Genomic DNA, 20,870 nt, shown 5'->3' on the forward strand with positions numbered 1-20,870 from the left:
ACCCTGTGAGTTAGTAGATCAGACTGGAGAAAGGAATAATAGGCCCAAGGCAATTGCTGTTGCATGGGGAAATGGTGATGTTAACCTAGGTCTCCCAGTTAAAGTAATGGATTACTTTGTGCATGAATTTCAGCAGGTGGATCCATACAATCTTTTCTCACTGCAAAGTAATTTTTGCAGCCACCTTGTGGAGAATATCTGTATTAACATACCCTTTGTTCAATGGATTGAGTTTACACAGGTTTAGCAGGAAATGGAATCTAAGTAAGGAATCATTGACACTGTTGGGCAAATGCAGCCATAATCTTTGACTGTTGGTTATCTATCTTCATGTTCTGCTACCCACACGGTGCTGCTTCAAACCAAGAAAAATATGAATCTGAGTCAGAACATTGAGCCATAGGGTGGCGTAGTGTTTTCTACTCTGATGGTGTGCGGAGAGGAGTCTGCCGAGAGGGCTGGGTCTACAACTGCCTTCCCACAATGGAAAAAGATGTGCATCTGTCTGTCTTGGGAGACAACTGGATACAAACTCCACCTAAGTCCCCAAATCCTTCAAGCTGCTAGGAATGCCCTTGGCAATAGAGGCTCTCACTTCCCTCCATTTAAATGCAAAACTCCTCAGGGCCAGACTTCAGTGGAGTTAATTAATAATAATAATAAGAATTTTATTTTTTGTATTTGTTCTCAAGACATGACCTGGATGGGAGCGGATTTGAGTGAAGGGCAAAGAGCACAACAGTTTCAAGCCAAACCCCAGACAGCTTACCCTGGTTAGCCTCCTTGCCGCAACTGCTTTCTCCTACTGGAAACTAGGAGGAAGTGCTTTTTGGTGGGCTCTTTCGTAATCAAACCACTCTCTCAAAGGCACTTCCCTCAGTTCCAGGCATGCTTTAAAGAAGGAGAAAATGCAACTGTGGGTAGCATAGATAGGGGGTGGGAAGGAAAAAAGGGAGGTGCTTTCTTCTTCTATTATGTTCCTTCCACCCTGCTGTGGATTTTTGATGGACGCCACTAGTAAGTTATTGTTGTCATTGTTAATCTCTTGATGTGCAGGGCGGCCTGTTCAATGATCCTGGAATGCAGAAGATGCACGTCGGCAAGACATCCTGACTGAAAACCTACGTGGTTTGCAACAGCAAAGTAAGGCAATCCGTAGACTTGATTAAAATTAAATTACCTGCTTATCCTGCTGCTGTTTCAGGAGACACAAGTCAGTATATACCGGTGTCCCACAAACTTCACAAATTGAGGGGAGCTGGGTGAAGAGAAAAATACTTATTTCTTTGTTGCTTTTATGTTCCCACCTCTATCTCTAAGGAGCTAAAGGTGGCATGTGTGATTCTTTCCCCTCCTTATTTAATCCCCAAGGCAAACCTGTGAGGTAGGTTAGCTGAGAGGCAGTGACCAGCCTCGGGTCACCCATTAAGCTTCATGGCCAAGTGGGGATTTGAACAATGATCTGTCAGGTCCTTCTCTGACACTCTAACCACCACACCACACTGTGCACTACACCACACTGTGCACAGTCGCACAGCGAAGCTGTCGTCTGAGTGTGGATTTAAGCATTAGTATCAGCAAATGTAGCCGTCAAAGGTATAGTGTTTCTTCCTTCCACATCATTAGCATTCAGGGTGCTCATCAATGGTTCCTCTTCATCCTGGAGAAGAGTGACTAGTGGGGTGCCACAGGGTTCTGTCTTGGGCCCCGTCTTATTCAACATCTTTATCAACGACTTGGATGATGGACTCAAGGGCATCCTGATCAAACTTGCAGATGACACCAAACTGGGAGGGGTGGCTAACACCCCAGAGGACAGGATCACACTTCAAAACGACCTTGACAGATTAGAGAACTGGGCCAAAACAAACAAGATGAATTTTAACAGGGAGAAATGTAAAGTATTGCACTTGGGCAAAAAAAATGAGAGGCACAAATACAAGATGGGTGACACCTGGCTTGAGAGCAGTACATGTGAAAAGGATCTAGGAGTCTTGGTTGACCACAAACTTGACATGAGCCAACAGTGTGACGCGGCAGCTAAAAAAGCCAATGCAATTCTGGGCTGCATCAATAGGAGTATAGCATCTAGATCAAGGGAAGTAATAGTGCCACTGTATTCTGCTCTGGTCAGACCTCACCTGGAGTACTGTGTCCAGTTCTGGGCACCACAGTTCAAGAAGGACACTGACAAACTGGAACATGTCCAGAGGAGGGCAACCAAAATGGTCAAAGGCCTGGAAACGATGCCTTATGAGGAACGGCTAAGGGAGCTGGGCATGTTTAGCCTGGAGAAGAGGAGGTTAAGGGGTGATATGATAGCCATGTTCAAATATATAAAAGGATGTCACCTAGAGGAGGGAGAAAGGTTGTTTTCTGCTGCTCCAGAGAAGCGGACACGGAGCAATGGTTCCAAACTACAAGAAAGAAGATTCCACCTAAACATTAGGAAGAACTTCCTGACAGTAAGAGCTGTTCGACAGTGGAATTTGCTGCCAAGGAGTGTGGTGGAGTCTCCTTCTTTGGAGGTCTTTAAGCAGAGGCTTGACAACCATATGTCAGGAGTGCTCTGATGGTGTTTCCTGCTTGGCAGGGGGTTGGACTCCATGGCCCTTGTGGTCTCTTCCAACTCTAGGATTCTATGATTCAATAGCTGAGGTTCGGCAATGATCAGCCCAGCTGAACCACATACTGAATGATGTATGACAATGAAACTGGGAGACTTGAGCACTCAGACCTTATCATAAGCAAGAGATGGTCGTGAGCTGAGAAGTGATATTGAATATTTTATTCAATAGGGGAAACCAGCAGTCCAGTCCCAATACTGCTAATCGTCACAATTTCAATTTTTTTTAATCCAACGCAGTAAATCATGAGTGGTTAGAACGCCATGGTCTTGTCTTCCTTGACCTCCAGTTCCTGCGTCTTTCCAGATTAAATATGAGCTTTTACAAAGGGGGGCATCATGTCCCCCATAGAACTGTCTTTAGACTGTTGCTTTTTAATGTGTTCATAAAATGAACTGGAATTAGGGCAGAGCAGTGAAGTGGCCAGCTTCGCAGAGGACATGAAACGATTTCCGTTACATAAAGCGAACAAACAGTTCAGAAAGGTGACAAACAAAGATTGGAAATGGTTAGCAATGGACTTTGTTGTTGTTTAGTCGTGTCCGACTCCTCGTGACCCCATGGACCAGAGCACGCCAGGCACTCCTGTCTTCCACTCCCTCCCGCAGTTTGGTCAAACTCATGCTGGTAGCTTCGAGAACACTGTCCCACCATCTCGTCCTCTGTCGTCCCCTTCTCCTTGTGCCCTCCATCTTTCCCAGCATCAGGGTCTTTTCCAGGGAGTCTTCTCTTCTCATGAGGTGGCCAAAGTATTGGAGCCTCAGCTTCAGGATCTGTCCTTCCAGTGAGCACTCAGGGCTGATTTCCTTCAGAATGGATCAGTTTGATCTTCTTGCAGTCCATGGGACTCTCAAGAGTCTCCTCCAGCACCATAATTCAAAAGCATCCATTCTTCGGTGATCAGCCTTCTTTGTGGTCCAGCTCTCACTTCCATACATCACTACTGGGAAAACCAGAGCTTTAACTATACAGAGCAATGGACTTTAGGCCAAAGAAATAATCTCTCCAGCTCAGTGGAATGAGAGCAGGAGGAGCCCCAATTACAGGCCCAGTGGAAGCACGTCTTTCTCAGATTACGACACACAGCAAAGTGCCCAAGATGCAAACACCCCCCCGCAATTACAGTAGACCCTCATTTTGCACGTGATTTATTTACACGACTGCAACTTTGCACAGGTGGCACTGGCATCTCACACTTACACAGACATCCTACACCCTTAGGGACCCTTTCCCAGGGAGGCTTGCCAGTTTGTTGTTACTCCAAGTTCAGATACTTCTCTCAAATATGCAAAGGTTTGAAATAACACTGAATATCATTTTGCTGAAGAAAATATGTATTCTCAGGGAAAGTCTTTTCTTTAAAGGATTTGAATGTTCGGTTCAACCTTCCATGGCAAGTTTTGATACATGCTAAAGGGAACAACCTGGCTGATCATCAAACAGCCATGAACATTAATGCGTTTAGTTAGCTGGTTCCATTTCTGCCCCACCTTTTCTGAAATATATCTATATTTTAATAGCACATATGTGTTAAGTGGGGGGGGGATTCTGTTAGCTGCCTAGAACCATCTTGTTCTCGGCTCATTTCCTAAATTTTTCTGAGTCATCCAGGAAAAGACTAAAACATTGCTGATTCATTTCCAGATGGCAAAAGTTGACGGTGTGATAAATGAGGACCCTGCCAGATTTGAAATTCTTTGGCACTGCTTGGTAAGAAGTGTCCATTCCAAACTTGTACGCCTGTTATCATCAGATAAAGAATGCATGGTTTTTCCCTATGCATAACTCAAAGCTCTCTTGAAGTCTGGCACTTTGAAAAGGGCTTTGTGGTTTTCTAGGGTTCTAGGTGCCTAGGATGTGGCAAAATGAGAGCCCAATGTGGACAAGAATAGGCCAAAGTTTTGACCTCTGCATGTAAATAGCATTGATTATAAAACAACATTTGGGAGAATATTGTTTTTAAAGGGTAGAAAAGGGGTAATACCAGAAAAAGCCAGTCTGCCTAAAAGCATTCTTGCTAATTATTGTAGAAGGTTAAACAAACCTTGTCTTTGCTTTCAAGTTTAAGCTGCAAAGGATGGATAATAACTAAACAATATATCGTCTCCTAGTGTTTAAATCCATTACTACAAGTGATATATTGAATTCCACCCAAAGTATCTCCAGAAATGTATATATGAGGGTAAAAAGCATACAATGATACAGTAGTACCTCGGGTTAAGAACTTAATTCGTTCTGGAGGTCCGTTCTTAACCTGAAACTGTTCTTAACCTGAAGCACCACTTTAGCTAATGGGGCCTCCTGCTGCCGCCGTGCCACCGGAGCACGATTTCTGTTGTCACCCTGAAGCAAAGTTCTTAACCCGAGGTACTATTTCTGGGTTAGTGGAGTCTGTAACCTGAAGCGTCTGTAACCTGAAGCATCTGTAACCTGAAGCGTCTGTAACCCGAGGTACCACTGTATATTTTCTGTGAACCGCCCTGAGACCTCCAGGTATAGGGCGGTATATAAATTCAATAAATAATAATAATAATAATAATAATAATAATAATAATAATAATAATTAGACTTAACATTACAAACCCGTTTCCATCTTGTGAAAACAATGTTGGAAAGCTGTGAGAAGGGTAAAAACAGAAGTAAGGAGGAGGCAAAGAAACTCATTGTAAACCTTCTTTGAGAGACTGCTGTTAATTTATAATTTTGAGGCATAAAGTATTCACATGTCTTGTGTTATTTTCTTTTTGGTTACTGTCTGCATTAATTTTGTATCGAGCAAATCCTTGATATTTATAGGGCCCATGACTTTAAAAATATATTCCTGTGGTAATGGCAGGACTGAAAAAGTGGATTTTGCAAGGCCTTATGGTTTCCAAGAGCCTGGAAGGACAACCACCCGTTATCTATTACACAATGATTCAAGGACCTTGCTACATTTGAACGTAGTTCTTATAAACATCAATTTTGTCTGGATATCTGTCAGGACATTTGGACGGTGTATATTGACTTATGGTTGTAGCCAAGGCAGCACTAAAGTAACGATCCTGTCAGCACAAGGATATCTGCTTGTACAAAAGGGTTTTCTTCTCCCAGGCATCCCCATGTCTGTTCTAGGGGGTCTCCCAACCTTCCAGAGCAAATCTGGGGAGGGCATGGGGTGCACATGGGACAGGGGCCGTTGCCCAAGCAGAAATATTTGCACTAAAGGGGTGTGCTAATGGAATACTACTCATCGCATATGTTCAAACTGAGATTTCTATACTGATGGTTACTGGATTACTAATGTGAGCTGATGTTTTCTTTTTCTCTTTTGCCTTGTTTCCCCCCATTTGTTTATTTTGTTGTTGTTAAATTTGCTATAAAAATATCCCATTAAATCTTTCAACATTAAAAAGGTAGGCATTAATAGTATACTTACTATCTATCTATCTATCTATCTATCATCTATCTTATTTATTTATTTATTTCCAATGCCATATTGCAGATAAGCAGCTCCATAGAGCCATTACAGTGGTACCTCGGGTTACAGATGCTTCAGGTTACAGACTCCGCTAACCCAGAAGTAGTACCTTGGGTTAAGAACTTTGCTTCAGGATGAGAACAGAAATCACACAGCAGCAGCACGGCGGCAGTGGGAGGCCCCATTAGCTAAAGTGGTGCTTCAGGTTAAGAACAGTTTCAGGTTAAGAACGGACTTCTGGAACGAATTAAGTTCTTAGCCTGAGGTACCACTGTACACTAAACCAGGGTTTGCATAAACCATTATTTCAAACCCAGATAATGGTTTAGGTTTACAGGCACATGAAATAACCATGATTAGAAGCTGCAAGTCTTCTCTTGTTTCCATCTGCTCAACAGCTGTGGTTTAAAAGAGAAAAAAAAATTGGGGGTGGGGGTACAGGTGCCCTTATAGATTGAGCAATGCCTGTAATTAGTTTTTCAATTTGAACATGGCTGGACATATATGCCTATCACACAAAGTGAAACCCATGGTTTAGTGGAAATGCACAATATATTACTTAACCTTCTAGAAAGGAGACTGCTGCAACAGTTAAGCAAAGGTTTTGCTTCATATGAGGCTGATTGTGGTTCAAGTCTCTCTTCCTCATCACAATCTGTAACTGAGCCAAAGTAAAAGGGAGCTGCTCTTAAGAAGCCAGTGCATTTATGTGGTCACAGTAAGCCTTAAAAAGGTAAAGGGACCCCTGACCATTAGGTCCAGTTGTGGCCGACTCTGGGGTTGCGGCGCTCATCTCGCTTTATTGGTTGAGGGAGCCAGCGTACAGCTTCCAGGTCATGTGGCCAGCATGACTAAGCCACTTCTGGCGAACCAGAGCAGCGCACGGAAATGCTGTTTACCTTCCCGCTGGAGTGGTACCTATTTATCTACTTGCACTTTGACATGCTTTCGAACTGCTAGGTTGGCAGGAGCAGGGACCGAACAACGGGAGCTCACCCCGTTGTGGGGATTCGAACCGCCAACCTTCTGATCGGCAAGTCCTAGGCTCTGTGGTTTAACCCACAGCGCCACCCGCGCACAGTAAGCCATACCCCGGCTTATTGGGATGTGCGAACTGGGCCACAACTAGCACCAGCTGTTGCTTGTGACATTCTGGTTTGCTCATGGATTGCAAACCTTGACGTGTCCATTCAGACATCACAGCAAACAATGGCTTTGGTGTGATGCCTGAATATAGTTATAGTAGAACCAGTTATATCATGCATAGTTTGGCCTAGTTGTGTATACAAATCCTCATGCATTTCCATACTCCTCAAGTAGAACATTGATGGGGGTGGGGAGTGGCAGGAAAAGTATTTCTGAGGAGATTCCTGCCATCTACTCCCAAGGTTCTGCTGCTACGAAATGTAAAGATGCATAATAACATTTTTCATTTCCCCCTTTGTCCCTGTATTTTGTTTTAAACAGACTTTGGGGCAAAGTGGAGGAGATTTGAAAGCGGCATGCTCAGGGTCTTGAGTCATTTTCCAGTTTTTGCATGAAGGCACCAGGTGAAAGTTTAATTGTTTTCATGTGTAAATTGGGTAAACGGATTATTTTCTCTCTCTGAGTATACAAGGTGAACCGCTCTTCATCTGAGGAAGTGTATAGGGATGGTGCTATAGAAATACTGCTTACAATAATTTCAGACAGGTGCGAGTTGGGAATGGGTTTGCAGTGAGCTCAGATGGCAATGTTGAAGGTGAATTCTGACCTGGGAGATGGATAAAGTCCCAGTAAAGTTTCTGTTACTGTGCTAGTGAAGGGGTAGGGGTGTGTGTGTGTGTGTGTGGTTTGTTATGTTGATTAATGTATTGCACTTGGAAGAGATTTTACAGACATTTGAAGTATCGTCTGCCTATCTTTCTATATGTCTTGCTATGAGCAGGATTCCCCAGCGTGACATCTGTGGATGGAACCAGTAGAAGAACTGTGTGCATCTGTGCTCTCCAGTTCTACAGAAAGAGAATTTATAGGTGAGATAGAACAGTCCAAAAAAGAAAGTGGTTTATATCAAATATCTCATCCTGGTCTCACTTTATGCACAGTGTGGCTGGAAACACATTTTCTAGCTGGTCTTTACTAATCTTCGTCACTAATGGCAGTACAGTGGACACTCGGGTTGCGAACATGATCCGTGCGGATAGCACGTTCACAACCCGCAGCGTCCGCAACCTGCAGCGCCGCATCTGCGCACGCGCGGGTTGCGATTCGGTGCTTCTGTGCATCCGCAAAACGTGATTTAGCGCTTCTGTGCAAGCGCCGAAACCCGGAAGTAACCCATTCCGGTACTTCCAGGTTCGGCATGGTGCGCAACCCGAAATCGCGCAAGCCGAAGCGTCTGTAACCCGAGTTATGACTGTATAGATATCCTCACTTTCTCCTCTCTTCTGCATCTTTGTCTGAGGTGGCCGATTGTGTAGTTGTGCTTTCCTTATGAGGCAACACTGGGGTGGGCGAGTGGCAGCACTGAGCAGCATGCGCTTCCGGCCAGGCCCTTCCCCTGAGAAAGATTGGGCAGGGAGGGGACTGGGCCACTCCAGTTTCAAATCCATGTTTCTTTGGTGGGGAAGGATTTGCCCCCCCTTTCCACTTCTCACCTTCATGGGGTGATTGCCAGCATGAATTGTCTCTTTCCTTGGCTGTTAACTTGCCTGTGCCTCACACCCAACTCCCCAAAGTCAGGCCATGAAGTGTCTTCTAGTTATTCCGCCCTAGTCTGTAGGATTCTTAAAGCCCTCAGGGGCCACGCCATACCTGCTTTTCAGGCTATTACAGTGGTGCCTCGCAAGACGAAAAGAATCCGTTCCGCGAGTCTCTTTGTCTTGTGTTTTTTTCGTCTTGCAAAGCAAGCCCCTTAGCGTCTTAGCGGATTAGCACTATTAGCGGCTTAGCGGATCAGCTGATAAGCGGCTTAGCGGCTTAGAAAAAGGGGGGGGGACCCCGCAGGAACTCGCAAGACATTTTCATCTTGTGAAGCAAGCCCATAGGAAATTTGTTTTGCGAAGCACCTCCAAAACGGAAAACCCTTTCGTCTAGTGGGTTTTCCGTCTTGCGAGGCATTCGTCTTGCGGGGCAGCACTGTATTAATATTATTGGTCTAAATCCTCCTATCTGATGCTTCTACTTTCTAGGAAACTATGAGATCCCAAGTGAGTATGAGGAAGAGATTCCTCCTGGAGATGATGCAGAGAAGGTGCAGCAAGATGAGCTTCTACTGAGACAAAACGAAGAAAATGCTCCCCAAAGTCATGGAGGAGCCACTGAAGATGAGCAGGTGCAAGGCAATTGTCCTGATCAGCAGCATAATGAATCTGCTGATCGAGGTGGTAGCCTGGGACTCCTCCAAGACATCGTGTCTCCACCTGAGATTCCCTTGGGAGTAGGACCTTTTCGTTACACCGAAGGTGGGGAGAGCGTCCAATATAATTCAAGCCTTAATGTCCAACCTGAGATCTCTCCAGTGGGAGAGAAGCCCCATAAGTGCACCGAATGTAGCAAGAGCTTCAGCTGGCGCTCTGACCTTATTAAACACCAGAGAATTCACACGGGGGAGAAGCCCTACATATGCAGTGAATGTGGGGAAAACTTCACGGTGAGCTCTCACCTTTTTACACATAGGAGAATCCATACCGGAGAGAAGCCTTTCCTTTGTCCCGAGTGTGGGAAATGCTTCAGTCGGAACTCACACCTTGTGAACCACCAAAGAACCCACACAGGAGAGAAACCCTTCGAATGCAGCGAGTGCCGGAAGAGCTTCAGCGATTTCTCGACCCTGACTCAGCACCAGAGGACGCACACGGGCGAAAAGCCCTATATATGTGTTGAGTGTGGAAAAGGCTTTATACAGAGTTCACATCTCGCAAGGCACCGGAAAACCCACATGGGAGAGAAACCCTACAAGTGTGCTGAGTGCGGCAAAGGCTTCCGATACAAGACGCACCTCGTACAACACCACAGACTTCACATAGGATAGGGAAGCAGGGGGACGACGACTGCCTTGCCTATAAAAGCTAATGAATGTTCTAAGTTTCATGGGGAAATGAAATAAAGAAGGAACCTTAAGAAACGTAGCGTTTTTAACTGTAGTGAACAGAGGCTAGAGCTGTACTTTAAGTAGGAAACATGTTTGCTGTGTGTAAACCATTGCTTGCCAAGTCAGTGTTTAAACTATGGGTGGCATGTGCGTCTGAAAAGCCTGGCCAAATTTATGTGGAAGGACTTGTGTGGCACTGGGGCAACAGCCAGTAGGGTGGAGCTTCCCCAAGCAACAGGGAGGAAGACTGGATGTTGCAAGTCAGGTAATTTGGGGAAGTGAGTGAGTATAGTTGCTGGATTGATGAGTTGGGTTAGGGAAGCAGAGTTCAACAAATAATGGGAACTTTGGACCTGTAGGGATACAGTCACCAAGACCTCAGCTGATGTGCAGTAAGTGAGAGGAACACTTTGTCCTCATTTAGCGAGCAGAAAGCATGCTGTGTTGTGTAGTTGATTCCAAATTCTAACTTTGGAAACCCCTCCCTTTTTCATCTGCAGGTGGGAAAATCCCCCTTCGTCTTTCACGCAATATCTCCCCTGATTGCATTGATGTTTTCTTTTTAAAAATTATATGTATACACATGCTGCTCTAGGGGCTCAGCTGAATCGGGGGGGGGGGGGAGAGAGGAAATGGAAGAGCTTTTGAACATGTTAACAGTGTTTACTTTTCTCTGAAATAAAACCTTGGGTTTTTTTTAATATAAAAAAGAGTTACCTATCCTTCCATTTTTAACCTGTGCTTGGATTTTTGGTTGAAATTGCATTTGGGTATCTGGAAAATGTTCAGATGCACTTAACTGACAGTGAAAATCTTGCACTCTATACAGTCCCTAGGGTGAAGAGGCACCGTAGGGTAGAAGGATTTGTTAGCTGGCATGACTTGGGGGCCAGAGTATAGAATCAGCAGGATCAGGTGTGAACTATTTTATGGACTGTACTAGAGAAAAATAGGAAACTGAGACGAGAACCAGGCCAAACCCTTCTTTGCACCATATTCTTTAAAAATGTATTTTTTCCTCACCCACCCTTTTTTGGCAGCATACCTCATCACCCTTATCACAAAAACCATTGCCACTTGATCATACTGATTCTGTAAAACGGCCCTCAAACTCAATTAAAAAACCCACACACAAAACACTTGTTGCACAGGTCATGCATGTCCTGTTGATTTTATATATGCATTGCTATTCTTAACATTTCTCTGCTAGGTGCTTGCAGGTAACCTGTATGTGACAAATCACTGCTGTCCTTGCAGTTTTGAATGGTGACAGGAGCAGATGGCGGCCCATGAGAGCTGGTGAAGAACTCTGGGGGGGATCTGCTTGATCATTAATGTCCACAGTGAACGAAAGGGTTCTTACACTTCATTCAGGCATTACAGAAAGTGGGTTCCACATTTTGGCTGCTCTGTTGCCTCCCGGCTGACCCCCACCCTCCTTACTTCCTGCCTCCTCTTCATCCTGCCACGGAGGTCAACCTTAGAGGGTCTTGTTTTTCAGGTAGGCCCTTCTCAGTGGAGCCACTTTGGCAATCCACTGGCTTGTAAGCTCCTTGGCTTCTTCCCATTTGTAGCGAGGTGCATAGCCAAAATCCCTTTGAGCTTTTCTGGAAGAAAAGCTAAACGGGGTATTGACCAAGGTCAGAAGGTGAGTATTGATGCGGGGAATGTATCTGACAAAAGGCCGGAGTAAGAAACTCACAATTTCCAGCAGCAGACTATAGTAATAGAACATTGTCAAGGGCATTGGTAGTTTGGGTTCAATACCAAACCCCAGCTCCTTGCTCAGCTCGTAATTTAAGTCCGAATAGCTCATGTGTGGAGTGTCATCTGTGATGTAATAGAATCTTCCTCGGATCCGCTTGACCTTTTCTGGATCCCTCATGGCTTTCGCCACTTGAATGTGAGCTGAAGCAATGTTCCCTACGTAGATGGGATTTACGAGAGCCTCCTTCCTAGATAGCCTTACAAAGACATTATTGTTTTGGATGCTTTCATCGAGGTGGCCCAGAAGGAAAGGACTTCCTTCTCCAAAGATATACGGGGACCTCAAAGCGCACGTCACAAGACTGCTGCCATCTTTCAGCGGCTGGCCATCCAGCTGCTGCACCAATTTCTCCGCTGCTCTCTTTGATTCAGCGTAAGGAAATTTTCTGGTATCGTGGTACACTGTGTCTTCATCGCCATCAACAATGGGGTCCCCTCTTCTGTTTGGACCCATCACTTCAATGCTGCTGGTGAAGACAAAATACTGGACGTTGTTGTGGAAGCAGGCATCCAGGAGCAGTTGTGTACCTTTGCCAAAAAGAAACACGTTAGCAAGGCTGGCTCAGGTTTTGCTACCAGAGGTGGAACAATGAAAAGAACATTTCCCCACTCTCACACACATCCCTTCTGCCATTTTTAGCAATGACCCAAACCCACCAGCTCACATTGCATTGTGCCAGGCTATCTTTGTAAAGAACTGCCTGCATGAAGCAAGGTGGCAGGTGTTCCCTGTGAGAGGGGCACCTGTTAGGAAGTCGAAAGCCTCTAGCTCCTCCCCAGCTTATCCGTTAAAGTGGCTCTACTTACTACACAACATTTCTGGAAATTTTGACCTGAGGCTTAATTAGAGCCCCTTTTCAGTTCAGTGTTGTCCTACCACTCATTCTGCATAACGTACATCAGTGTGCATAAAAATCCCTCAACGTGTACTAAAACACACCAGGGAACGGCCTATACTAAACCATTCTCCCTGATGCACTGGTCTTCTACATGCAGGGAGGTTTCTTTTTAAAGAAAAGTGGTTATTCAAACATGCAGTCCAGTCCAGAATCCACCGACTTCAGACTAGTCCCTCGTTTTGTAACAGGAACCTCTTACATAGATGGTGGGTTTATGGGAGCATTTCATATCAATGTTTAAATGTTCATTGCGCACTAAGCATCTGCAGCTGAAACTGCAGTGTAAAGTGGAAGAATCTATTCTACCATCTCAGGACTCTGCCTCTGCATCCCTACCTCATTCTGCACTGTGTCACTCTAGCTTCCCAAGAACAGCTCTGACAGGCTGGGGTGGGGCTGTGTATTCCTGACAGTGCCATGGAAAGGAGACAACAAAGGCTATATTGTGTTGTAGGACATTAGCAGGTGGCTGAAGGGGGCCTGGGAATCAGGAGGACTCATGGCAAAAGGTTGAAACTGAATATTTGGCCTGTGTGTATTGCTTGTGATACCAGGCCACCCTCTCCCAGAGGTTGTTGTTGCTGCAACAGAAACTACCTTCCCTGCTCTGAATTTCAGCTCCCTGGGGACAGGCTGTGGTTGGTCAGCAGTGAAGGAAAGACATGTTCAATAAGCAGCACATATGGTGTTCTTCATGGGTGAACTATATGCTCATTTCCGCCAGCAATTTCTAGATCAACTCTGCTTCCCCAAATGGAAACCAGAGTTGGAGGTCATACATTTTCTATTGCTGGGGAATGATCAAGAGCTCACCAAGTTAGTGGCTAAATATCTCTATTTGGGTTTTTTGTCGTCAAAATACACTGCAGATGTCTGATCTCCCTGGAGACCAAGAGATGTGACGATAGAACCCTCTGCCTCCTTTCTTTTAGCAAAAGTTTTGTGCCACTGGGGAAGTGGTAATTCTGTATTGATTTGGTTTGGATGTTCGTATGTGATGCCAATAAAAGGTTTGGTGATGAATGAGAAGCACAAATCACCTTCTGAGGTCATTTCAATCGTCTTGCAAAGGTTCCTTTCCAGGTGTGTCCCACCCGGATTTCCCTCTGCACAACCCAGTCTTACCTTTCGTGTTGACATCCCAGAGTGTCTGTTTGTCTATATATCCCAAGACGTCGATGAGGCAAGCTGTGTGGATGACAAGAGAGACACCTTGGGTAGCTGTGCGGAGGAACGCTGCATCCCGGATATCCCCTTGGAGGATTGTCAGGGGAGTTTTAGTCTTCAGTTCTGGAAATTATGACATCAGACAAAGGGGTGATCAGTTGTTTGCCTCCGTGGGTTCACTAAAGAGCAGGAGAATCCCTACTGTTTAATCTATAGCAGCCAAAACGACATGTTTCTCAGGACTTTGGCTGTATATATACTTGCCAACAAAGGTCCGCATGGTAAAAGCTATGGTTTTTCCAGTAGTGATGTATGGAAGTGAGAGCTGGACCACAAAGAAGACTGATCGCCAAAGAACTGATGCTTTTGAATTCTGGTGCTGGAGGAGACTCTTGAGAGTCCCATGGACTGCAAGAAGATCAAACCTATCCATTCTGAAGGAAATCAGCCCTGAGTGCTCACTGGAAGGACAGATCCTGAAGCTGAGGCTCCAATACTTTGGCCACCTCATGAGAAGAGAAGACTCCCTGGAATAGACCCTGATGCTGGGAAAGATGGAGGGCACAAGGAGAAGGGGACGACAGAGGACGAGATGGTGGGACAGTGTTCTCGAAGCTACCAGCATGAGTTTGACCAAACTGCGGGAGGCAGTGGAAGACAGAAGTGCCTGGCGTGCTCTGGTCCATGGGATCACGAAGTGCTGGACACGACTAAATGACTAAACAACAATACTCAGGGCTGGATTTAGGTTTGATGAGGCCCTAAGCTACTGGAGGTAATGGGGTCCTTTATATGAGCAAACCAGTGATATTTTAGGGAGCAGGCGAGCAGGCGGGGGCCATTACTTACATCATAGGAGCCTACACAACACAAAACACTGTTGCTGTATGTAGGTTTTATTTTATTTGTTTTTTATATTTTGGAAATTTACATCCAGGCTTTTTTCCCCTTTAATTTTTGGGGGCCCCCAAGAGAGTGGGGCCCTAAGCTATAGCTTGTTTAGCTTATATGTAAATCTGGCACTGTATATACTATACCTTGAAAGCACATTCTTTCCCTCAAAGAATTCTGGGTGCTGTAGTTTGTTAAAAGTTGCCGGGCATTGTCACTCTGCAAGAGCTAAACTACAGTGCCCAGAATTCATTTTTTAAAAAAACTTTTATTTACACATTTCAATAATTTTACATTCATTTTAACATTTTTAAAACTCGACTTCCTTCCCCCTCTTTCTGTGGTTCCTAATTTTTTTTATATTTTCTGCATATTCTGAATTAACCATTTAGTCATCTACTTTAAATGTATACTCTTATAAAACGGCAGATTATTACAACAATCCTGCCAACGTTCTTATTGTTTAGTTTGTTTGTAAATATTCAACAAGCCATTTCCAGTGATTTTTTAAAAGTTTGTTATATTGATTTCTTATTTTTCCTCTAAGTTTTGCCATTTCTGCATATTCCATGAGTTTTTGTGTCCATTCTTCTTTTGTCAGGACTTCTTTCCATTTTTGAGCAAATAAATATGATTGCCGCTGTAGTCACATACATAAATAAATTTCTATAAAGTTTGGGTAGTTCTGTGCCCAGAATTCTTTTGAGGGAAAGAATGTGTTTTAAAGGTATAGTGTATATGCAAACTGTATGTTAGAGCCAATAAGAAGTACTGGTAAATGATTCTAGCTGACCTAAGCCTTTTCTAAATCTGTGCTGGGTTATGACACAACTCTCTTCAGTTCAATTGTATGTATTTTCAAAACGTGTGTGTGTGTGTGTGTGTGTGTGTGTGTGTGTGTGTGTGTGTCTAATTGCCCATGGTCAGTAAGAGATGCCCTTGTGGGCAATATGTCCAAAGTGGGGGGGGACAGAGTCCATGATGTCTCAGCACTCTACTGCACACTGAAGAAGGCAGAAGGATTCCTGCCTCTTTTTTGAATACTGGTCTTTTTCTTAAAAGCTCATTTTTCTTGCATGACTAACATGACCTTGATGTAATCCCAAGGATTCTGTGGCCATGCAGCTTTTCAGCTGGAAGCCATAGGGGCATTGAAAGCTGCCCTCCACAGCTCAATATTGACCAGTTACAAGATTTTTATTAAAGTTTTTCACAATACAGATACAGTTGTACCTTGGAAGTTGAATGGAATCCGTTCCGGAAGTCTGTTCAACTTTCAAAACGTTCAGAAACCAAAGCGCGGCTTCTGATTGGCTCCAGGAAGCTCCTGCAGCCAATCGGAAGCCCAGCTGGACGTTCAGGTTCCAAAGAACATTCGCAAACCGGAACACTCACTTCTGGGTTTGTGGTGTTCGGGAGCCAGAATGTCCGAGTACTAAGGCGTTCAAGGACCCAAGGTACGACTGCAAGATAAGATAAGGACTAGCAAAAATACAGGCAACTCCCCATTTGCATGGGGGTTGTGTTCCAGTATTGTGCATGTCAGTGGTTATGCATAAGCCCATTACACCCCCACCCTGTTCTGTCCCCTTTGGGGGCCAAAAGTGGCACACATATTGGAAGTCACGCATCAATCAGACTTGCACAAAATGGTTGCCGGAGTCCTCTCTAAAGGCAATTCTCAGCCCCCACCTCCCACGGAAGGTAGCAGCTGCCCCCCAAGCTCTCATCCGATATCCTTCCTTTCTCCTCCCAGCCTCTCACCCTGGGAGACCGACGATTACCCTCTCCACCACCCGGAGCCCTCCATCAGCCATCTACCACCCCTTTGAGTACACAATCCCTGGATTGTAACAAATGTACGACTTCACAGGAAAGAAGAAAAAGAAGAGAAACAGAAAAAGGAAAGAAGCAAGAAGTGAGGAAAGACACACAGAAATTGTCAACGCCCTGAACCTCAAATTGTCTACAACAAAAACAGTCTACAACTGTAATTGACCTGAATGGAGGATTTGAAAGAGACACTGAATGTTGCTTTTGTTAATTATAGAAAACCTTTTAATATTTCCTGAACTGTTGCTGCTGCTATCCTGGATATTCAGGGGACAATGGGAAACTAGTCTGCCAGTGCTCTGAAGTCACTCAATTGCGCTAATTTTTAAACTGAAGGTTTCTCTGTAGAGAAATATATGAGCAGCAGCCACAGGAGGTCCTTCCTGCCTTTCCTAGGGCAATAACCAAAGGAACAGTTGTCCCTTATTTAAACCTAACTTCTGAGGTTTAAACAAAATAAAAAAATTCCTTCCAGTAGCACCTTAAAGACCAACTGAGTTAGTTCTAGGTATGAGCTTTCGTGTGCATGCACACTTCTTCAGATACAGGTATCTGAAGAAGTGTGCATGCACACGAAAGCTCATACCTAGAACTAACTCAGTTGGTCTTTAAGGTGCTACTGGAAGGAATTTTTTTATTTTGTTTTGACCATGGCAGACCAACACGGCTACCTATCTGTTTCTGAGGTTTAAGTTTGTTGCCCTTACACCTAATGCCCCTGGTTTTTATTTTTCGCTCTGGATTGGTGCCCACACATGCCTGCCATCTCCTAGAGACCACCAGCCCTGCTCCCAGCACAGGCGCACATTCTGGAAAAACTCGCATAGCATCTGAACATTCATCTGAGCATGTAAAAAGGGAGACATCATTCAATTCCAGTTGTGGAAGCCCATCTCATATGTTCATCTGAATACCTGCAAGTTGTGGAGATACAGCCTACTCCCAATGAACATACATCTTATTTTAATGAATTGACTTTTGCACAACTTTTTTTACAGAGTTTTTTTACAGTTTTACTTTTACGGAGTTATGACTAAATACATTAAACTCTGTTTATGGAGATGGGAGACCAGAGGCATACCAAAAAACGAACATGTTTGCATTAGGGGATGTTCTGAAGTAGAGGACCTTATGCATTATATATTGCACTGTCCCTTATATAATCATGCAAGAAAAAGATTTTTAGCACCTATAATGACAAGGTCCCCTGGCCAGAACCCCTCCGACATGATTTTATATCTCCTCGCTGACACAGTTAAGTACAGCCCACTCAGGTGTTTGCCGGAGACAGTGTTTCTGACGAGGCTAAAGGCAGTCTGCAGTGAGCGCCAGGTTTGCAAAGAGACAATTGCAAGTATTATGCCAAAGTATTCCTGTTCCACAGTACAACTGCTGCTCCACTGCTACCCCATTCTACCATCAAAGAGCAATATAAAACAGACAACGACCCTCACATTAAAAAAAATCACACCGTCAAAATATTAACATGAAACAAATTTAACCATCCCCAAACAGAAAACTAAACCAGTGAAGAAATATCAGGCCTTTTAAAGAACCACAGTTTAATGAAGGGGCCTGAGGCACCTTGCTTCGTGATGGGCAAACACCTTGCTAACCAAACACATTCCCTGCAGGTAGAAAAGTGGCCTGTCAGGGCGAAGGATCCCAGTACACTCCTTTCCTGAGCACGCTACCTTTCTATGTGCATCCTGCGAGCTCCCACCTGTGCTCTGAAATGTTTCAGCTCATGCAACACCTCAGTAAGTGAGGCCACTGTCCCAAAATGCCCCCCCCCCACGAGATAACCCTACAATTTGGATCCTCGCACGTCTTCTCCAAACTCCAGATCTCCCCTCCCTTCAGAAAACAAACACAGAGGAACTTACTTCCAAAACGCTGGAGTGTCTCAGGGCTGAGGGCTTTGTCCGTGGCGCGGACCTCGGCCAGTCCTTCCTCTTCCTCCAGCAACTGGCAGACGATCCTTTGACCAAGGAACCCACCAGCTCCGGTCACCAGGCATTTCGTTCCTGCCAAAGACATGGTGGAGAAGCTGCAGCAGTTGACCCAGGACAGCGCTTCCTTCTGAGAGACGAGGAGAAGGGAACAGCAGAGCTTAAAAAATAACAAACTTAAAAGGGATGACTAGATTCAGGTACCACTATTACTAGAAACTCTAAGAAGTTAACTGCTCAAAGAGACAGCAATGATTAATGATCCCTACAATCTCCTCCCTTGTCTGAATTCCTCAGGACAGAGGTGGCAGCTCAAGGTTGTTGCTGTTCCTGCCTTCTCATCTCAACCTCCTTTTATTCTCTCCCTCGCTTCTCTTTGCCTCCCTCAGATTGGGTAGCACACCCATGACGTCCCTCTTGATGCAGCCAGCTCTCTTCCCTCCTCCACCACCCACGGGGGGGTGGGGGGGATCCTCGAATTTATTTATTTATTTTTAGAAAAAGCTCGCACAACTGGTATCGCTTGCGTCTGGGTTTCCCCCCTCATGCATTTGTCCCATTCAAGAATTACCTAATGGCCTCTTGAATGGATGGCAGAAGAGTTCTGTATTTTTTGCTCTATAAGACTCACTTTTTCCCTCCTAAAAAGTAAGGGGAAATGTGTGTGCGTCTTATGGAGCGAATGCAGGCTGCGCAGCTATCCCAGAAGCCAGAACAGCAAGAGGGATTGCTGCTTTCACTGCGCAGCGATCCCTCTCGCTGTTCTGGCTTCTGAGATTCAGAATATTTTTTTTCTTGTTTTCCTCCTCCCAAAACTAGGTGCGTCTTATGGTCTGGTGCGTCTTATAGAGCGAAAAATACGGTACTTCCAGTCTCGCAGAAGGGGGCCGGCACCCGATGAGAACAGATAACAACTCTGGCTTCATCAATGGGCTGAACAGAAAAATAGCACTGGGAAAAGTTCACGCAACCGGCAGCAGAATCAGGCAGTAAAAGCCCTTCCATGGCAGCTTCCAGGATGGAATGCCTGAATATTGGCTCTTGTTTTTCAAACAGACAAATGAAAGCACTCGTTTAACTAGCATGTCCTGGAGAAAAGTTCATCCTAGCTTTCTCCCAGACATTTCCCCCCCCCCCTCTAAGTGCATGGGATTTCCTTTAACAAAAAACAAACAAACACCAGAGTGTGTTTTCTACCCTCCACCTGACACACACAGCTGCTGTTGTTTAAAATGGTATAATGCAGTAAACATTTTACCATTTCAGTTCAGCAGATAGTATAAACGGCCCTCTCATTTTAAAGACCACTCCTCAGTTGTTTTTTCGTCTGCTGCTTTGGCAAAATCAAAGCAATGCTAGCCTGTAGCTCTGTTTGTAACAAAAACTTTAAATAATACATTTAATTATTGACTTGCCCCACTCTCCGGCCCTAGGAGTCCTCATAAGGGAGCCGGTCCTGGAGGAAGAACTGTGAGGGGAGAGACTCCATCAGGCAAGGCTTCCTTCCACCTGCCTTGCCCCAATACAGTACAGTGGTGCCTTGCAAGACAAAATTAATTCGTTCAGCGAGTCTCTTCGTCTTGCGGTTTTTTCGTCTTGCGAAGCACGGCTATTAGCGGCTTAGCGGCTATTAGCGGCTTAGCGGCTTAGAAAAAGGGGGGGAAAGGGGAAGCCCATAGGGAAATTCGTCTTGCAAAGCACCTCAAAAGACGGAAAACTCTTTCATCTAGCGAATTTTTCGTCTTGCGAGGCATTCATCTTGTGGGGCACCACTGTACAAAATAGAATACAAAAACAAGGAAAACAGTCTTACTATGCAAAATTAAGTAACAATTATAGAATCATAGGATTTTTTTAGAGCTGGAAGGGACCTTAAGAATCATCTAGTCCCCCCCCCCCCCCGCAATGCAGGAATATGCAGCTGTCCCATAAGGCGATTGAACCTGCAACCTTGGCGTTATCAGCACCACACTCTGACCAACTGAGCTATGTTTAGGTTATAATCAAAGTTGCAGACCTGTGCCCTCATTCATGGGAGCCAGGCATGTGTAGGATTACATGGGTAATTTCAAAAATCCAATTTACGAACACCATATGTTTTTCTGCGAAACAAACCCCTCTCTAAATTTTGGCACCTTTGCAATATGCGCAATCTGGCAGTGCATTGGTTGTACAGTGTGGATGTGATCAGAAAAATAA

At 44.8% G+C, this 20,870-nt stretch overlaps 2 protein-coding genes across 2 annotated transcripts; one reads left to right on the forward strand and one right to left on the reverse strand.

Moving 5' to 3' along the window:
* The first annotated feature begins 1,056 nt into the window (after positions 1–1,056).
* ZNF697 (zinc finger protein 697) lies at positions 1,057–10,866 on the forward strand. The gene is made up of 5 exons (XM_081845544.1): positions 1,057–1,143; positions 4,272–4,337; positions 7,555–7,637; positions 8,015–8,102; positions 9,261–10,866. The coding sequence occupies exons 4-5, from the start codon at positions 8,039–8,041 to the stop codon at positions 10,100–10,102; spliced, it is 906 nt and encodes a 301-aa protein (XP_081701670.1). The 5' UTR covers positions 1,057–1,143; positions 4,272–4,337; positions 7,555–7,637; positions 8,015–8,038; the 3' UTR covers positions 10,103–10,866.
* Positions 10,867–11,302: 436 nt separating this feature from the next.
* HSD3B2 (hydroxy-delta-5-steroid dehydrogenase, 3 beta- and steroid delta-isomerase 2) lies at positions 11,303–19,009 on the reverse strand. The gene is made up of 3 exons (XM_081845428.1): positions 18,606–19,009; positions 13,954–14,118; positions 11,303–12,457 (listed from the first exon to the last, which is right to left on the reverse strand). The coding sequence occupies exons 1-3, from the start codon at positions 18,757–18,759 to the stop codon at positions 11,643–11,645; spliced, it is 1,134 nt and encodes a 377-aa protein (XP_081701554.1). The 5' UTR covers positions 18,760–19,009; the 3' UTR covers positions 11,303–11,642.
* Positions 19,010–20,870: the final 1,861 nt, after the last annotated feature.

This window comes from Podarcis erhardii (assembly GCF_964252035.2).
Source record: "Podarcis erhardii genome assembly, chromosome: 17".
Lineage (NCBI taxonomy): Eukaryota > Metazoa > Chordata > Lepidosauria > Squamata > Lacertidae > Podarcis > Podarcis erhardii.